Source organism: Euprymna scolopes, chromosome 41, assembly GCF_053919585.1.
Source record: "Euprymna scolopes isolate OS-2025 chromosome 41, ASM5391958v1, whole genome shotgun sequence".
NCBI lineage: Eukaryota > Metazoa > Mollusca > Cephalopoda > Sepiida > Sepiolidae > Euprymna > Euprymna scolopes.
The window spans coordinates 17,927,015-17,945,500 of NC_136522.1; the positions used below are offsets into that span (position 1 = coordinate 17,927,015).

Genomic DNA, 18,486 nt, shown 5'->3' on the forward strand with positions numbered 1-18,486 from the left:
AGGAATTACCAGTAGGTGTATCAGAATTTTTGTAGGAATTTTTGACACCCCTAACACAAAACTGCGAATAAAATATAAAAAAAAAACTCGTAATTTCTCTTTTAAAAGTGGATTGTTTATTTTCTTTATGGAATATACTTCCAAAATAAACTATTAAAGTTGTATAAAAAGTAATAGAAATATTATTTTTTATTTTTTAAAAAACAGTAATGAAATTAATTGAATTTTACGAGTTCAGTATTTTTCAATTTTTAAACTTTAAAAATCTATCAAAATTTTTCTATTGATTCTATTTTTACGATATTTTCAGGGTCAATGTGAAATTTTATGCTCTTTCCAATAAGCTGAATATAATATTTTAGACGAACGTTTTTTTTTTAATTCACGCCCCCCATTTTGAAATGTCTATTAAAAAGTAAATAATTAATTTACTCACCAAAGTTTTATATATCACAAATTGAAGATAAAAGATCAATAAATAATATATTCAAATTTAAAACAAAAAAGTAGTGTTTTTTAGAAATTTACCTGTAAAGTCCGAAGTTCAAAACCTTTTTTTTTTAAACCACGTTGTTTTTTTTTTTTTTGTTTTTTTTTTTAAATGAAACCTTGGTCCTTGCTCCTTTAATTGAAAAAAAAATTAGAGGTTGAATTACATTTTTCAAGTAGTTATAAGCTTGGAAATACAGGGGGTCGAATTATTCAATATTTTTCACGAAGTTTCTGACACACCTAAATCACCACTTATCAAGGCCCGGAAGCCACTCGAGGATAAGGGTCAATGGGTATACATTAGTCAATGTGATTATAGCGTAGTAAACATAGATAGTTGGAATTTTGTAAATTGGATTACTTAGGGGAACGGTTCATCAAGAATTTGTTTACGTTGGACTTGAAGACAATTAGATTGTAGTCAGCTGGATAGAAGGCAAACGGAAGAGAGTTTCACAGGCGTCGGTTCTAAGAAAGAAGCTTTGTTCATGGAATCTACATTTAGGCTTAGGCACAGATAAAGAGTGTGGGAAATTATTGATAGTGGTTTTAGCTAGACGAGTATTTTTCGTGAAAGTTTGACAAGGGGGGGGGGACATACATTGAAGCTCAGCTGAGTACTTGCCATAAAAATAACGATAAAGCTGAGACAGGCTCGCAAGATGTCCAAGCTTTGACTGTTTAAAACAATACAATTTATTTCTCCTCTCTTTCTTCATTGAAAGGGGATGAAAGAAAGAGAGAGAGAGAGAGAGAGAGAGAGAGAGAGAGAGAGAGAGAGATTCATACTTAAACATTTGAACATTGCTTTGTTTTTGTAGGCCTCGGTTAGTTCTTTTGGGTTTGACCTTTCGAATCTGGGGTCATTTTGACGGAGTTGAATATTATAAACAACTGTCACTTTTGGCTTGAATCATATCTGATCAACAACAGTTACTGAAGCCGTCATATTTTTTTTTCAATAATAACGCCTTTCTTTTCAATAATAACGCCTTTCTTTCTCGACTCCCGACGAGCACAGATAAACAAAAGTTAGGTATGAGGTTTACTAATGCAAAAGCCCCAACTCCCCTAAAAGGGAGCTGCTGCATTGTGCCACATTTTTAATAATTCAAGTTACTAATTACTACATAAAAGTTCCTTATCTCCGCCCCTCCGGGTTGTGGGAGCGCTACATTATTTCAAGCAGCGTGCATCCCTCGCCCATCCCTCGCCCATCCCCCGCCAAGCTCTGAGCACATACAGCACCTGGTATTACCAAATGGTCACCCATTTTGTATTGGCCAGGATCAACGTCGCTTAACTTTAGAATCGGTGTGTCAACATGAGCATGCCGTATATTGCTTCCAAAATATATACACTGATTAAGTTTAACGAAGTTACGCGGCAATTTCGACCGCCATATTGTTTATAGTACCTTAGCAACACACAACCATCGAAATAAAATGTTGAAATAAAAAATATTAAAAACAGTTTCCATGCATTAAAAACATACAGATCGCTAGAGAATTTGATTCTACTGCGTTTATTATAAATTATTTGTTGTTTTTATTTTTTATTCGCGAGTTCTTGACTGTTAACTATTACCTCATGAAGGAGTCAGCCACTCTCTCGTGAAATCTTATTTTGGGCTTTGAATACAAAATGTTATCTTGAATATTCGGTCAGGATTTACTTGTAGGGTGAAATATCCTTACGACAGATTGTCCTGACAGACCCCTTAGACACTCAAGAGCAGTGTCTAGTAAGCATCTAAATTCTCTTTTAACAAATATTCTAACGAGTATTCAATATGTGTGTTTGTGTTCAAACCATGTGGTCCCCCGTTCGATAAATTGCCGACCTCCATTATTATTATTATTATCATTATTATTATTATTATTATTATTATTATTATTATTGTGTCAATAACACATTACAACTGTCGCGGTTTCAAAATCACCGCCTCCATTTTTCCTTCTTTCTCCACCCCCCCCCGCCGTTTTCTCTTCGCCTTCCCTTCCCTTAAACAAAGGACGCGATAGCTAAACGTATGAACATATCCGAGTTCAGTGAATACATTCACCTTCCCTTTCTTTTCATCATCGACTACTACGCATGTCGGAATTCAAATATATCAAACAAAACGCCAATAATTCAGGCAATGGACTTTTTACTTTTAGACGAAATTAATTTAAATGGAATCAACAAACTCCCAAGCTACTTTTGGTTGCATAAATTTCGTTCTGGAATTAATTAGAGTCGTTTGTTTGCCTTATTGGGAGCGACGCCTCTAACATCACGCTGGCCAAATGAATACAGCCAGCTTAGGCCCAACTAGGTCAGTTTCGGCCGGGGGAGTAGGATGAGGCTCCGAAAATGGCGACGTTGACGCTATCAGTCACGTTGACCAAACTCACCAGCCGAAGGATTTCAGCGACACCAGCCGTCTCAACAGCAGTTCAAGCAGCTAAACAACCAGCCCTTATCAGGGCTAATAAGTTTTTATACTAATGCGATTCACTATTGCTTTCCTCCTGAGACCCACCAGCAGCGAACTTCACTCCCAGTTTTCAGTGCTTCCAACTCACTCCAGCAGCTTCCTGCTCATTCCCGCGGCCTTTCCAGTCCTTGGTGCCTCCAGCTCACCCCTGCAGCCTTCCAGCCCTCGGTGCTTTCCAGCTCCTCCTGTAGCTTTCCGGCAACCTCGTCTGCACCTCGCTCCTCCTACCGAATGTCTGTTCCTTAACACTGACCTCTAGACTCTCAGTGTCGTCCGTTCCTTAGCACTGACCCCTACGCTCTCAGTGTCGTCCGTTCCTTAGCACTGACCCCTACGCTCTCAGTGTCGTTCGTTCCTTAACACTGACCCTACGTTCTGTGTCACCTATTCCTTAACACTGACCACTTCATTCTCAGTGTCTACGGTCCGTTCCGGATCGGCCTGACGTCCAGACGATCGTTTCAGATCCAGTGAGCAACCCTAAACCACGCTACATCTAGAGTACCTGTTGCAGGCCTCCAGACTCTAGCCTCCGGTAACGTGCGACCTCCTGGACAACCAGCATCAAGATCATACGATTTTTTCGGTTCCTTTGCAAACAAAAGGCGAACCTTCGTCTTTCACCAAACAATCTGTGTCTGTCATTCTTCTTTGCCTTTTTGCTGTTTACTGTTTGCCTGTGTCTACCTTGTTAGTTGTTGGGTCGATTGTCTCCAAACGACCGGCCCCGCAACACAACAATCTACAAAACAATCTTCTTTTTTCCTCATTGTGATTTTTTTTATTGGCGTTATTTTTCTTGACCAGGCCTACCCAAGTCTGAAACCATTGGCAGCCTGGACCCGTGATTTGGTTTTACGTCTAAAACAGTTAAGCAAATGGGCCGAGACAGCACATGCTCCTACCATTTTCTGGTTGTCTGGCTTCACCTTCCCTACAGGATTTTTGACGGCCGTCTTGCAAACATCAGCGCGACAAAATAACGTATGTGATTTCCGTTTTTCTTTTGTTGCTGCTGCTTTTTTTTTTATTAAACTGTAGTGAAATGCGTTATTTTATTGCCAACAACATGATGCAACAATAACAAATAAAATTGTGCTAGTCAGAAACAAAATTTGATATGTCAGCTTAAATGTTATTTAGGTCCAACTTTCAAAATCTCACAAGATAAATTTATATGTTAATTATAATTTAATGTCATTTGTCTATGCTAAACACAGGTTACAGTTCTAATGCAACGTTTACTCTCATTTTTATTTCTTTTATTTAGATCTCAGAAACCAAGAAGCTAACACTTGACCTCTATCCAAGTGTTCAATTAAAGTTCCTTCTTAATCGTCCAGTTAAGAAAAAGTGAAGAACATTAATTTTCTTCTCACTCAATCGACCAGTTATATCTATATAATTATAAAACTCAAATGACCTTGTAACAAGTGACGTAACCCACTTTCCTGTTTACGACATCCGGTTGCGCATGTGTGCATACACATTAACGTTTAGACAATTGGACAGAGTTATCCCCCTTACACTATTAATAACAATGGAACTAATGCAGCCCTTTATAACTAGAGGGCGTGATTAAAATCTTTTTTTTTTCTTCTTCCAATTTTTTAAAAGTCGTCTGCTTACATTCTTATTGCCGATTTTCCAGTAGCTGATTAACCTTAACATAGCTTGGCATACTCCTGTATTTTATCTGCACACGCCAAACGGAAATCCGGATCGGTAAATGCACACGTCTCTATAACATTAAATAGTGTTTTCTTTTGTTGTTTTTTAAACAGCGAATGCTTGAATCTATTTTTTATACATATTAAATCCATTTTTTTTTAAATAAATTTAATATTTTAAATTCTTCATAAGGTGTTAAACAAAGTTGCAAAAAATATCGCCGGCGTTCGATTCGTAGGAAAATTATGTTCAATTTTCAATTTTTGAGCGATTATTTGGAAAAATAGGTAATTTTACACGATTTGGAAAGATTTTTTCCATGTTTGAGTAAACCGCCCGGATGCCATTATCTGGAAATATGTTTCTATATAATTAGAAAAAGAAATTACAACATATATATATATATATATATATATATATATATATATATATATATATATATATATATATATATATATATATATATATATATATATTCAATAAATGTTTTAGTTTTCAAATATTTTTGTGTTCGGAAAAAATCTTGTTTATTACTTATTTGCTGCGGTATTTGATCAAGAAGAAAATAAAATAAATTGATAAAAACAAAACATTTTAAGTTAAATAAAAGATGTAATGTTTTCTCACTTACCTATTAAAAGTAACACGTGATTAGAACAAAACGTTTTCAATAAAATCGCTCGATCTGTTAGGGTTTCTAAATAATATGCTTTTGTTCTAAAAAATATCGAGCGTTTCGTCTATGTGGTAGAAATGAACAAATGTCAAAACGGTGTAAACATGATTTTGTTCCTTATATTAAGAATGTCAACCACATTTTTTTTTTGTCGAGATTACTATTTTAAAAAAGGAAAACAAATTTTTTTTTTTTAAATTACATTTTCACCCCAAACAAGGCACATTGCCACTTTGGTGTAGGGGGGTACTATCAGGGACAGCAACTGCTGGGGCACTATGTTGGGATTTGGGCAGCAAGATGTCGGTTCACGTTACACTTGAACTTCTGCATGTCAGTACAGTTAGGGAAGCAAGGACCTGGAATGGAATTCCAGAGTCTAGCGGTTTGGGGGAAGAAACTACTGGAGTAGAAAGATTTTTTATATCTACGGATCTCTACTGTGTGGGGGTGGGATTTAGCAGCCTGTCGGTTTGCCGAGGGTGTCTACGTCGTGGGGGCACAAGTGTCTGCAGTTCGTCAGAGCATTCACCATTAAAATACTTGTAGAACAGGCAGATGGATGGAACGTTTCATCGATGGGACAGAGGCTGAAGCTTAGATGCCAGTTCAGGGCCTATCAGATTGGCGACTCTCTTTTGAACCTTGTCTAGGAGTGAGAGACTAGCAGCAGATGCTCGAGCCCAAATGGGACAACAATACTCCATACATGGGCGAATGGTGGCCTTATAGAGGTACAGGATACTTTCAGGTGTCAGTAGTTTTCTTGCACGGTAGAGAGAACCTACCTTTTTCGCAGCGGCCCTGGCAATGTTTTCAATATAATTGTTCCAACTCATGTTTCCTGTGAACGTTAGGCCAAGCAGTTTGAAAGATGTACTCTCAGACAGGGAGTCACTGGCCATTGCTATTGGTGGCAGAGAAGGTTTCTTGTAATTATTGAAGGAAACCAGTTTAGTCTTGGCGGCATTGAATGTGACCATCCATTTATGTCCCCATTCCACTACAGATTGGAGGTATTCCTCTATTGTTTTTGCCATTTCTTTAGTTATGTGTTCATTTGTTTTCCTGTCATGCCTGTTATAGAGTGTGGTGTCATCAGCATATATACCCATCTCAGAGGCAGTTTTTTCGGAGAGGTCATTAATAAATATTAGGAACAATAGAGGCCCAAGGATAGACCCCTGAGGCACTCCCGCATTTATATCACACTGTTTAGATGTACGACCGTCGAGGACAACCTGGATTTTTCTCTTATCTAAGAAGGATTTAATTATGTTAAGTATTCTACCAGTGATACCGTATAATCTAATTTTCCTGAGGAGACCCTCATGCCATACCCTGTCAAAAGCCTTAGATATATCTAGAGCTACCGCTTTGCCTTCCCCCGCTTTGTCCAGTGAATGGTATATATGTTCAGAGATTACAGTGAGGATGTCTGCTGTGGAACGGGCTTGTCTAAATCCATATTGTTTATCAGTCAGAAGTTTAGCATCTATAAGGTGCCGGACTAGAGCATGGTTAATTATGGTCTCAAATATTTTGGCGAAAAGTGGGAGGAGGCTAATGGGGCGATAATTTGATGGGTCAGTTCTTTCGCCAGAATTCTTGAATACTGGTACCACAGAAGCAGTTTTCCAACAGCCCGGAAAGCATGATTCATTAAGGCATTTGATGTAGAGTTTGGAGAGAACTGGAGCTACTTCGGCTGAGCAATTTTTTAATAGCACAGCTGAGATGAGATCAGGTCCACATGCTTTTGAAGTGTCAAGGTTTTTTATGATAGCGTGTACCTGAGCAGGGGTGATTTTTAGATCATCTAGTGTGGCGTCTGTCCGCAAAGGAAAGTCAGGCAGGGGGTGGTTGGAAGGGTCTAGTGTGGAGTTCGAGGCAAACCGGCTGGCAAGCATATTAGCCTTGTCGGTTGCTGAGCAAACAACCTCGTGATTGTTGGTTAGTGGGGGAATTGTTGATTGCAAATGTTTTTATATGTAATAAATTCTAACTATTTTTACTTACAAAACGTATAAATCATTTAAGGAACAAAATATGTTAATGCAAAACTAACTTCTGTTCTGTATTTGAAAATAAAAATAATGACCAATTGGTGCTAGGGTCCTGAAATTATAGGCGCATTTTCGTATTGTGAAAGTCTAGCTCTGCTAGAAAACTGCGGCCGCTGTCAAAAAAACTATTTTCTTTACGTCACAAGCGTCACGCTCATACATGAATTCCATAGCTAATATAACATACTGACCCAACGGGTCACGGGTAGTCTAGTTTAGTAAATATTTCTTACAGTCTTGTTGGTTTTGTTAGATTCCAGGACAAAAATTCATCTAGTCTGGTGGAGTATCCAGTTTAGTGCTGTTACTTGATACAGCATCACTTGCAGAAAGTGCATCATTCCTCATATAAGCCAGGAATCTTATTTCGGCTTTAAATACAAAATGTTATCGACTCAGGAGATGTATGGTTGGAGATTGCGCACCTCCTGTCACAAAAATTTCATGTGCAGGCACCCCTTTGTGGGTATCCATAGTCTGTCAAAGACTGAAGGAGCCTGAGTATATCTTTATAGTGGTCTATTTGTCTTATTGGATCTCAAGACAAGAATACATCTAGTCTGGTGGAGTATCCAGGTTTGTGCTATTACTTGAGGTAACATGACTTGAAGAAGTTGCACCATTCCTAGTAAACTTCAAATTTTAAAGAAAACAGTCACTTAGCGGAAGGGCAGGGGGACACCTTGCCAGGTCGTAAAATACGCTTAAATATATTTTAATTCATACAAATTTTATATTTATTATTATTACAGAGCCAATTCGTGATTGGATATTATATTGTACATATATATAGTAGTAATTGCAAAAGTTTTAAAAAATGACTAGTGTGTGTGTTTCTGTCTGTGTGTAAATAAGAATCAAAACCAAAACAGTTAACACTCCAGTACGATTGCGAATTACTACCGATGTAGCAATTGAGAGATAGAGAAAAATAATTTAATATTAAATGACTGGAAGAAATGAATTGAATTTGGGCATGCGCAGAAAGAAGTAAAAATATGTTGACAAGTTGAAATGAACATTTTGCATTTCAACTTGTACGCGACTTGTCATAAATCATCTTTGGTGTATGATTACTATTTCCTGTTAATTTCAGTGTTAGGTGACCTGTAGTTCAAGAGTTTATTTGTCAAATATTTACAGACAGACAGGCAGACAGACACACACACACACACATACACACACACACTACTGTTTTATTTATATAAATTTAGTCCGAACATTTTTGTAAGAAATAAATCAACAATTTTTTTCACGCTTAAAAAATTGGGAGTTAATTTTTGGCAAATACCTTTTTTGGGTATGCCGAACTCGGGAATGTTTCTGTCAAACTTGAGAATTTGGATGGAATTTAAAATGGAACCCTTTTTTACTTTACGGTGGTAGCATGCTCTAGTTCTATAAGCCATGATTGGATTATCCTAAGTAATTCGCAATTGTATTTTTTGGTTGCTCTCACAGAGAATTGAACCGGACCTGTAGCGCAGTGGTTAGAATACTTGGAAAAATCAATTGTAAAAGTGATATCCTCATGAGGATTGAAGGTTCAATTCTATATGTAGGCAACCAAAAAATACAATTGCAAATTACTTCGGACTTCTATCCAGTCATGGGTGACAGAACGATGACATGCTAAAGGGTTACGTCTGAAATTTCATCCAAATTTCCGACTTCGACAGAAACATTCCAGTGTTCGACAAGATACACCTAAAGAAGGTCGGAGGTTACATGGACCAAAACGTTGTGAAAATAACACTCAAGATGAGAACAGTAGTCTGGAGAATCCAAATAATACGAACAGTAAGAAATATTATAGATACTTGGAGTTGACGGGCCAGATTGTCTGAATAGAGAATTAGCAGCAGTCAGTGGTCGTGCCTTAATATGTCGTACATATGTACGCAAATCCTTCATAATTTTTCATTGTTTTATTGTTCAGATTTCTGTGGACACACTTTCATGGGAGTTCACGGTTATGACTGTGAGTGACGCAAACATTACTGGCCCCCCGAAGGTGAGTACGTCGTTCAATATTTTTGGTCAGCAAAAAACAAAATACTTCTTTTAAGAGAATCCCTATTTACTTGTTTTCCAACATTAGACACAAGATCGTTAACGAATGTACACATATCTAAGGCAATGAGTGAAACCTTAAAAGAATTACCCCCAGTCTGTGGTTTTATTTTACTTCAGTCGAAATTCTCAGAAATCAAGGCCCACCACCCTTCCTGGGGCTAACAGTTGATCTCTACATAAGATACATAAATATTCGAATATTCCATTAAAGTTCTTTTTTACATCTCAAACACCGAGTTTTTTTAAATTTTGTTTTTATTTTTTTACAGGGTAGTCACCACTTAAAGAGTTAGTGAAGAAGTTTAGAACAATTTTCTTCTCTCCAATTTACCATTTAAATATCTATCTATCTATCCCGTTAGTAGCTATCTATCTGTCTGTCTGTCTGTCTGTCTGTCTATCTGTCTATCACGTTAGTAGCTATCTATCTGTCTGTCTGTCTGTCTATCTATATATCACGTTAGTAGCTATCTATCTGTCTGTCTGTCTGTCTATCTATCTATCCCGTTAGTAGTTATCTATCTGTCTGTCTGTCTGTCTATCTATATATCACGTTAGTAGCTATCTATCTGTCTGTCTGTCTGTCTATCTATCTATCTCGTTAGTAGCTATCTATCTGTCTGTCTGTCTGTCTATCTATATATCACGTTAGTAGCTATCTGTCTGTCTGTCTGTCTATCTATCTATCCCGTTAGTAGCTATCTATCTGTCTGTCTGTCTGTCTGTCTGTCTGTCTATCTATATATCACGTTAGTATCAATCTATTTATCTATCTATCTATCACGTTAGTATCTATCTATCTATGTGTCTGTCTATCTATCACGCTAATATGCATCCATTTATCTATCTATCTATCTATCTATCTATCTATCTATCTATCACGCTAGTATGCATCCAGCTATCTATGTCTTTCTATCTCTCATTATATCTACCTATTTATATCTCTTTATATATCTATTTCTTACCTACACTTTCTTTCTATCTATCTATCTATCTATCTATCTATCTATCACACTAGTATCTATCTATCTATCTATCGATCTATCTATCACTATATACTTCGTTCTTTTCTGATCTACTCTACTATCTGCTAATATCTATTTATCAATCCACGATTTTTATTCTGTTCTCCCTTATTTCATTTTACTTCAGTCGAAGTTCTCAGAAATCAAGGGGCTTCACTGGGGACTAACACTTGATCTCTACATGAAATACATTGATATTCGAATGTTCCATTAAGTTCTCCTTTACATCTCAAACACGAAGTTAGTTAACAAGTTAAGAATAATTTTCCTCTCTCCAATTGACCATTTAAATATCTTATAGTATATCTGTATACAGCATAACCGCATTGACACATCGGTTCTCGTCAGATCACCGAAGTTAAGCAACGTTGAGCCTGGTTAGTACCAGACAGGTGACCATTTGGGAATTCTATGTGCTCTCCGCTTATCTCGGCATTTGTTTCCAGTCGTCTTGTATATACACTTCACTTGCCACTGGTATTTAACAATGTTGATTCAGGAGAGGTATGGTTGGAGATTGCGCACCTCCTGCCACAAAAATTTCATGCGCAGGCACTCCTTTCTGGGTATCTATAGTCTGTCAAAGACTGAAGGAGCCTGAGTATATCTTTATAGCAGTCTCTTGGTCTTACTGGATCCCAGGACAAGAATACATCTAGTCTGGTGGAGTATCCAGCTTTATGCTGTTACTTAAGGTAACATGACTAGGAGAAGTTGCACTATTCCTAGTAAAAGCCAGTATAGGTTAGTCATACCGAGGATATCTTATTTAAGCAGCGGATACTATGTGATTTTGAATATTGAGTCAAGGTTTACTTATAGGAGAAATTATCCTCATACTAGGTTGTTCTACCAAACTCCTGTACAGAGAGACCTTAGACACTCGAGGACGGTGTCTAGTAGGCATTCAAAATGTCTTTCTGCAGAAGAAAGGGACCGTAAGTGGATGGTAACATTTAATGCTACTAAGACTAAGCGTCTTTCCTTTAACAATTACAAGAAACCTTCTCAGCCACTGATTACCATGACTAATAATATGCTACCGGAGAGCTCTTTATTTAAACTCCTTGGTTTAACATTCACAGGGAACATGAATTGGACCAAAACCATTTAAGACATTGCCAAGGCTGTTGCAAATAAGGCGGGCTCTCTCTACCATGCTAGAAAATTACTCACACCTTGATGCCTCTGTTCAATCTCGAAAGACAAAGGATACCTCCTGTAGGGGCAGCTGCGCATGTAGTTATGTAGCAAGGGTTGCGCAATCTCCAACCACACTTCCCCTGAATCGGCACTGCTTGAGTCCAGTGGCAAGGAGAAGTCCAGGACGACTGGAAGCAATGCCGAGATAAGCAGAGAGCATATACAGCACCTGGAAGTCCCAAATAGTTACCCATCTGGTACTGACCAGGCTCATCGTTGCTTAACTTTGGTAATCTGACGGGAACCGATGTGTCAAACGTGATTATGCCGTATACTCACACCTATATCTCTATAAAGCCACCATTCGCACATGCATGGAGTATTGTCGCTACATCTGGGTCGGTGCATCTACCGCTAGTCTTTCCCTCTTAAATAGGATCTCAAAAAGGAATCTCCAATCTAATAAGTGCTCCCTCAAAATCAACAAAGATTATACCATTCTTGTAATGACCTGGTTCCTGTTGACTGCGGTGTAATGCTAGTTCTGCACAGTTCTAGGAGGTCCACCTTCTTAGGCTCTGCCCTCTCTCTTTGAGAAGAGATTAGTTTATTGCCTAAGGCGCCCTTACCGGAGAATGCCGACGGGGCTGCCCAGGCACTTTTTGCAGTTCAGAGTATCCCCTCCTTGGGGGCGCTGACTTCTTGATTCCACTTTCTGAACTTGGTGTCTTAGTTCTTGCTGTGGGAGAGAACTAAATGCCCTTCCCCCGCATACATTTCAGTGGCGTTATGCTTGCTTAGTGTGACAAAAAGGGAGAGAATTTTAAAATTGCATGAACAGGAATGTTTTTTTTATAGTTTTTTTTTTTGTTTTTTTTTTATTATTTTGTTTTTTTGTTTTTTTGTGTTTTTTTTATTTGTTTTTTTGTTTTTTTTTGTTTTTTTGTTTTTTTTGTTTTTTTTGATTTTTTATTTATTTATTTATTTTATTTTTTTTGTTTTTTTTGTTTTTTTATTTATTTATTTATTTTTTGTTTCCTCCGTACGTATGTCAACGAGACTGTCCAAGTACTTTTTGCAGGTCAGTATGCCTCTCCTCGGAGGCACTAACCTCTCAATCCCACTTTCCACCCAGTGGTTAACAGTTCTTGCAGTGGGAGAGAACTAAATACTCCTCCTATAAATTTCAGAGGCACTATGCTTGCTTCGTGTGACAAAAAAAAAAAGGTAGAGAATTTTAAAATGGCATAAACAGGATTTTTTTTTAAATATATTTTGTTTTTGTTGTTTCTTCTGTAGGATGGCGTCTACATCAAGGGCATGTATCTGCAAGGTGCCGGTTGGGATCAGAAGAATTCCTGCCTCATAGAAGCTGAGCCGATGCAATTGGTTTGTCCAATTCCAACCATTCATTTCCGGCCAATGGAAAACAAAAAGAAAACCACGAAAGGTAAACATTGTCAAATCAGGTTTTTTTTTTACTCCCCCCCCCCGGGTCAAATAACTTTCCTTTCATCCAAAAACTTCCCACAATAACACAGAATTCTTCCCTGTTGACTACAATATAGTCGTCGTTAAGCTCCAACTCCTGTTCCATCACCGCAATGTTGCATCACTGTGCCTGTATTTTAATGGAATGTGCTCTGATGAACTCATTGCGCTTGTGCCCTCTCGTCATACATATCCCCGACAAACCCGCTTAGCAACAAAATCACACCTCTTCACTGTTGAGATCACTGAATGTCAGAAAGCTTCTGACTCTAATAGTTTTTTTTTTCCTCGAATAGCTTTGAAATTCCCTTCCTGCTACCTACTTTCCTGACTGTACTGATATACAGAAGTGTAAAGTAGAAACATTCAATTAAATTCTAGAGCAGTAAAGAAGGGTGAGCTGTAAATCGTAAAATTGCAAACCAAACAAATCAACAGAAATTTGGCAGAGACGTCAAGCATAAACAGAAGTTTGTACTAAATATGGTTGTGTTTCCTTATTTTGGGGACCTGGATATGACCTTAAACTATATCCAGTGGTGAGGCCCCAGCTTGGGAGTGTGGAGCCACCCTTTAATTACCATTGCTCCCAGGTCCACTCTGACCCGGAGTGGTAGTACCTGTTAAGGTTCCAACTATGGGTTAAATAGAAACCGACTTAAAAACAACAAATATGTTCTATTAAAAATTTTCTTCAAAATCTTTGGATTCGGCATTAAATAACCCGAAAAGGGGTTGATATGCCGTAAAACAAAAACAACCAACCTTATTTTTTAGATGAGGGATGGTTATTCATGTTACTTGGACTCTTCACACTACTGCTCTCATCTTGAGTATCATTCTCACCTATGGCGCAGATATGCAGATATATTATGTTGCTAAAAAACTTCAAATTTTAAAGAAAACAATCACATGTTTTTATTTAAGACTAGCCTGAGTGCCCGGCGTTGCCCGGAATTTTTTTAAAATAAAGGTAGTAGTAGGCAGGCAGGCAGGCTCGAACCTGTACCATGAAGGAGTAAAAGAATGTGTGACGTCTTTGCCGTTGCGCCCATCGCCAAATCGGAAGTGAGGAATGTTTAAATTAAGGCTAGTCAATCGAAAAGAGAGGTTGACTTTCGAAAATATCGGTGAAAAGTTCCCAGTTGAGGGTGAAAGAATTAATGTTTTTAGCTAATTTTTCGATATTTGTCGTCCAAAGAGTCGAGCTCCAAAACGATACCGATCTTGTAAAAATCCGCCGTTTTAGGCAGACATACAAACATACATACATTTAAACAGACAGGTGGGATTTATATCATAGATTAGCGGAAGGAAGGGGAAACGCCTTGCCAGGTCGTAAAATACGCTTAAATATATTTTAATTCATAGGTCGTAAAATACGCTTAAATATATTTTAATTCATATAGATTACAGAGAAAAATATCCTCATAGCAGGTTGCTCTACCAAACCTCTGTACAAAGAGACCTTAAACACTCAACGACAGTGTTTAGTAGGCGTTCAAAATTCAATTATAAAGTGATATTCTCCTGAAGGTTGAAGGTTCAATCCTCAGTGTGGACGATCGAAAAATACAATTGCAAATTACTTAGGGCCTCTATCCAGTCATGGCTGACGGAACAAGAGCATTCTACCTCTGTGAAGTAAATAAAGGTTTCCGTTTGAAATTCCGTGCAGAGTGCTGAGTTCGACAGAAACATGCCTAAGTTCAATAAAATGCACCTAAAGAAGGTCTGAGGTTACATCGGCCGAAACGTTGTGAAAATGACACTCAAGATGAGAACAGTAGTTCGAAGAATCGAAATGAATCTATGTAGTTTTTGGAATATGACATGAAAGAAGTGTGAATTTTATTAACGATAGTGGTAGTAGGAGGCACCCTGTACATGATTAAAAAAAATATTTTTAGAAGAACATGAACATGATGTGTATTATTTGGACTCAACGTTTCAGCCGATGTAACCTCCAACCTTCTTCAGGGGTATCTTGTCAAACTCGGGAATCTGTAGACAATTTCAAACATAATACTTTATTTAAACCACGAAAGGACCCGTGACATAACAGATAAAGTGTTAGATAAAAATTCAATTCTACGTTACACTCTTCTTGAGGTTCTTCATCAGTGCAGGCGATACTAAGAATACAATTGCGAATTACTGAAGGCTTCTCTCCGGCCATGGCTGAGGAAATCAGAGCATGCTACCCTCAAGGATTAAATAAAACATTTGATAAGATAACCCTGAAAAAGGTCGGAAGTTACATTGGTTATAACATTATGAGAATAACACTCAAGATGAGAACAGTAATCCGAACAATCCAAATAATCCAAATTATCAATCCTCATCTCAAAAGTTCAAAAGATAATGTTTGTAGACCTGTAATACGGCACAATCATGTTGACATACTGGTTCTCACCAGATCACCAAAGTTAAGCAATGATGAGCCTGGCCAGTGCCAGATGGGTGACCATTTTGGAAGGCTAGCACTGTATGTACTGAGCAGAGTCGCAGAAATTTCCAGGTTTTCTGGGGCGCGTTTAACTTACTGGGGGAGGATGTATCCCCCCTCCCAAATCAAGATGGAAAGCAATGGGAAACTACCATCTTTACTTGTCTTCCTGAGATTACCATGGCTCTATAATTTGGAGAGCCGTGGTTGCCGACGCTGCTGAAGGATCCGGAAAAAAAGATACAACTCGACATTTAATGGAAATGAAATAGATGTAAACGGGAAAATAATACAACAAATAAAGAGTGTGGTTACACGTCAATTTAACTGCATAACTCTGAGACATATTCTTCCGTTTTTTATAGTGAGTGAAAGAGTTTGTTGTTATCCGCAAGGTGGACACCACCACACATGATGATCAGACATGAAAAAATAATTGATTCATTCCTCTTCGTTTTCTTTTCTTTTTTTCTTCTTTTTTTTTATAAAGAAGTCATCACTTATCAAGGCCTGGAGGCCACTCGAGGATAAAAGTGTACAGTAGTCAATGGGAAAGTGTCATAATAATCGTTAGTAGTGGAAATTGGTAAATTGGATTACCTAAGGGGACGGCTCATCAAGAACTTGTTCACGTTGGACTTGAAGACGGCCATATTGTAGTCAGTTGGAAAGCAGGAAAACGGAACAGAGTTCCATAGGCATGCAGTTCTAAGAAAGAAGCTTTGTTCATGGAATCTGTGTTTAGGTTTAGTCACAGATAAAGAATGGGGGGGGGGGAATTATTGATAATGATTTCAGCTAGACGAGTGTTTTTTGTGAAAGTTTAACAAAGGAGGACCATAGATTGGAGCTCAGACGAGCACTTGCCATGAAAATAAACAATAAAGCAGAGCTTTCTTCTTCCTGCTCTCTCATTTCCCTTAATTTGTACCAACACGCAGAAATTGAAATTTAATATGAACAAGCATCTTGCTTATCAACTCCCCACCCAGCCGGCTAGGGATTTTTATCCTCAACAGAATTCCTGTAATGACCTGGTCCCTGTTGATTGCAGCGTAATGCTAGTTTTGTGCTGTTCTTTGAGAAGAAGTTTATTGCCTTAGGCAATAAACGTTTCAATAATACCGGGAAATGCCGACGGGGTTGCCCAGGCACTTTTTGCAGTTCAGAGTACCCACTCCTGCAAGCTTGTGGAACTCCCTTCCTGTTACTGTTTTCCTTCCTACTTATGGCCTTACTCTTTTCAAGATTATGATTAACAGGCATTTCCTGTCTATGTCATAATAACCTTTTATTCCTTACACCAAGTGGCTTCACGTCCTGTCTGGAGCGATATTCATAAAACAAAATGAACATTAAACCAAATACGATGTTTAATTTTCACATTTTTATATATATATATATATATATATATATGTGTGTATATATATATATATATATATATATATATATATATATATATAATTTTTTTTTTTTTTTTTTTTCAGGAATCTACGCATGTCCCTGTTACTATTACCCAAACCGTGCTGGCTCTTCCGGTCGGGCATCTTTTATTGTGTGTGTTGACCTGAAGGTCGGAGAGAATTTTACATCCGATCACTGGACGAAAAGGGGAACGGCTCTTCTCATGAGTTTGGACTACTGAATTGAACATCAAAGCCAAGAAAAACGTTCTCTCAAAAGAATCACGATTCTGTCTTTCAATTTCAAAAACTGTTTTATTCCATTGTTTTTGTTATATTTAATGAAAAAAGAGTTTACTTCAATTATTTTTTATTGAAAATCTGATAAAAAAAAAAAAAAAAGAACTACGGTGAATAAATTGTTGAAAATTATTCATTAGCAATTGGAGTTTTTTGTCTTTCTCTCATTTAATGTTGAAATTTTTTAAATTCTATTTATCAAGGCTTAAAATCACTCAAGGACAAAGGTTAATAAAAAATATCTTCTCACTAGACACTTTCGCTGGTTTAGTCATGCCTTTTGACAACTTTTGACAACACCCAGCCGTGAAGTCATCGATCCAGCTCCACCACCAGACTGGAAAAAACGTCACGGTGATCAACTCAAAATCTGGTCAGTGAAAAACTGATTCTGGACCTCCATCTTTATGGGAACCGCCGTTGGAGGTATTTAGTTCTCTCCCACTGCAAGAACTTCGACACCAGAGTCAAAAGTGGGACTGAGAAGTCAACGCTACTCCCACCCCCGAGCAGCGGCACTCTGACCTGCAAAAAGTGCTTGGTCAGCCCCATCGACATTCCCCGGTAAGGGCGCCTCATGCGATCCGCAATAAACTGACCCCTTCTCAAAGAGAGAAGGCAAAGGCTGGGAGAGTGGACCTCCTAGAACTGCACAGGAACAGCAACATCACACTGCAATCAACGGGGACCAGATCATTACAGGAATGGTCTAATCTCTGTTAGTTTTGGGACCGAGACCACAAATGGCTGGCACTCATAATAGAAAATGCCAGCTCAACCGACACAGGGTGAATGTCACAGCCATAACCATGGCCATTAATAAGATGCATGAGCATGCATTTGTGTATTCACTGCGCAGGTCGTGATCGTCCTACTCGTTGTTTTTTGATTTAAACCTTGCTGCAACAAACAAACAGAAAATACAATCCCAGTTTAAATTTTGCACAAACATTAGTCATGGTTAAAGTAAATTTTTTGTCAGAATAACTCTGGTTGTTCCCCTAGGTGCCATTATAGGGATAAAATTGCTCCCAAATCGTTCATCCGTTCATTTGTTCACATTTTTCTCAATAACCAGCCTTGGATTTTTTTTTAAATTTCACACAAACAATAGTCATGGTGAAAGTAAATTTTTCACTCGTGGAGAGGGACCCCGCTTGCTCGGCTTGTTGACATTGGATTTGTTGTAGTCAGTAAGAAAGCAATCTTATG

At 37.9% G+C, this 18,486-nt stretch overlaps 1 protein-coding gene and 1 pseudogene across 1 annotated transcript in view; one reads left to right on the forward strand and one right to left on the reverse strand.

The window, feature by feature from the left end:
• Positions 1–17,408, forward strand: part of LOC145266366 (dynein axonemal heavy chain 2-like) — a 369,464-nt gene extending 352,056 nt beyond the window's left edge. Inside the window, exons 80-83 of the mRNA XM_080121989.1 lie at positions 3,782–3,958; positions 9,327–9,401; positions 12,931–13,081; positions 17,059–17,408. Coding sequence (XP_079978115.1) covers positions 3,782–3,958; positions 9,327–9,401; positions 12,931–13,081; positions 17,059–17,216 — 561 coding nt within the window. The 3' untranslated portion in view covers positions 17,217–17,408. The remainder of the gene's footprint in view (positions 1–3,781; positions 3,959–9,326; positions 9,402–12,930; positions 13,082–17,058) is intronic.
• On the reverse strand, positions 11,849–11,966 carry LOC145266731 (5S ribosomal RNA; annotated as a pseudogene).
• Positions 17,409–18,486: the final 1,078 nt, after the last annotated feature.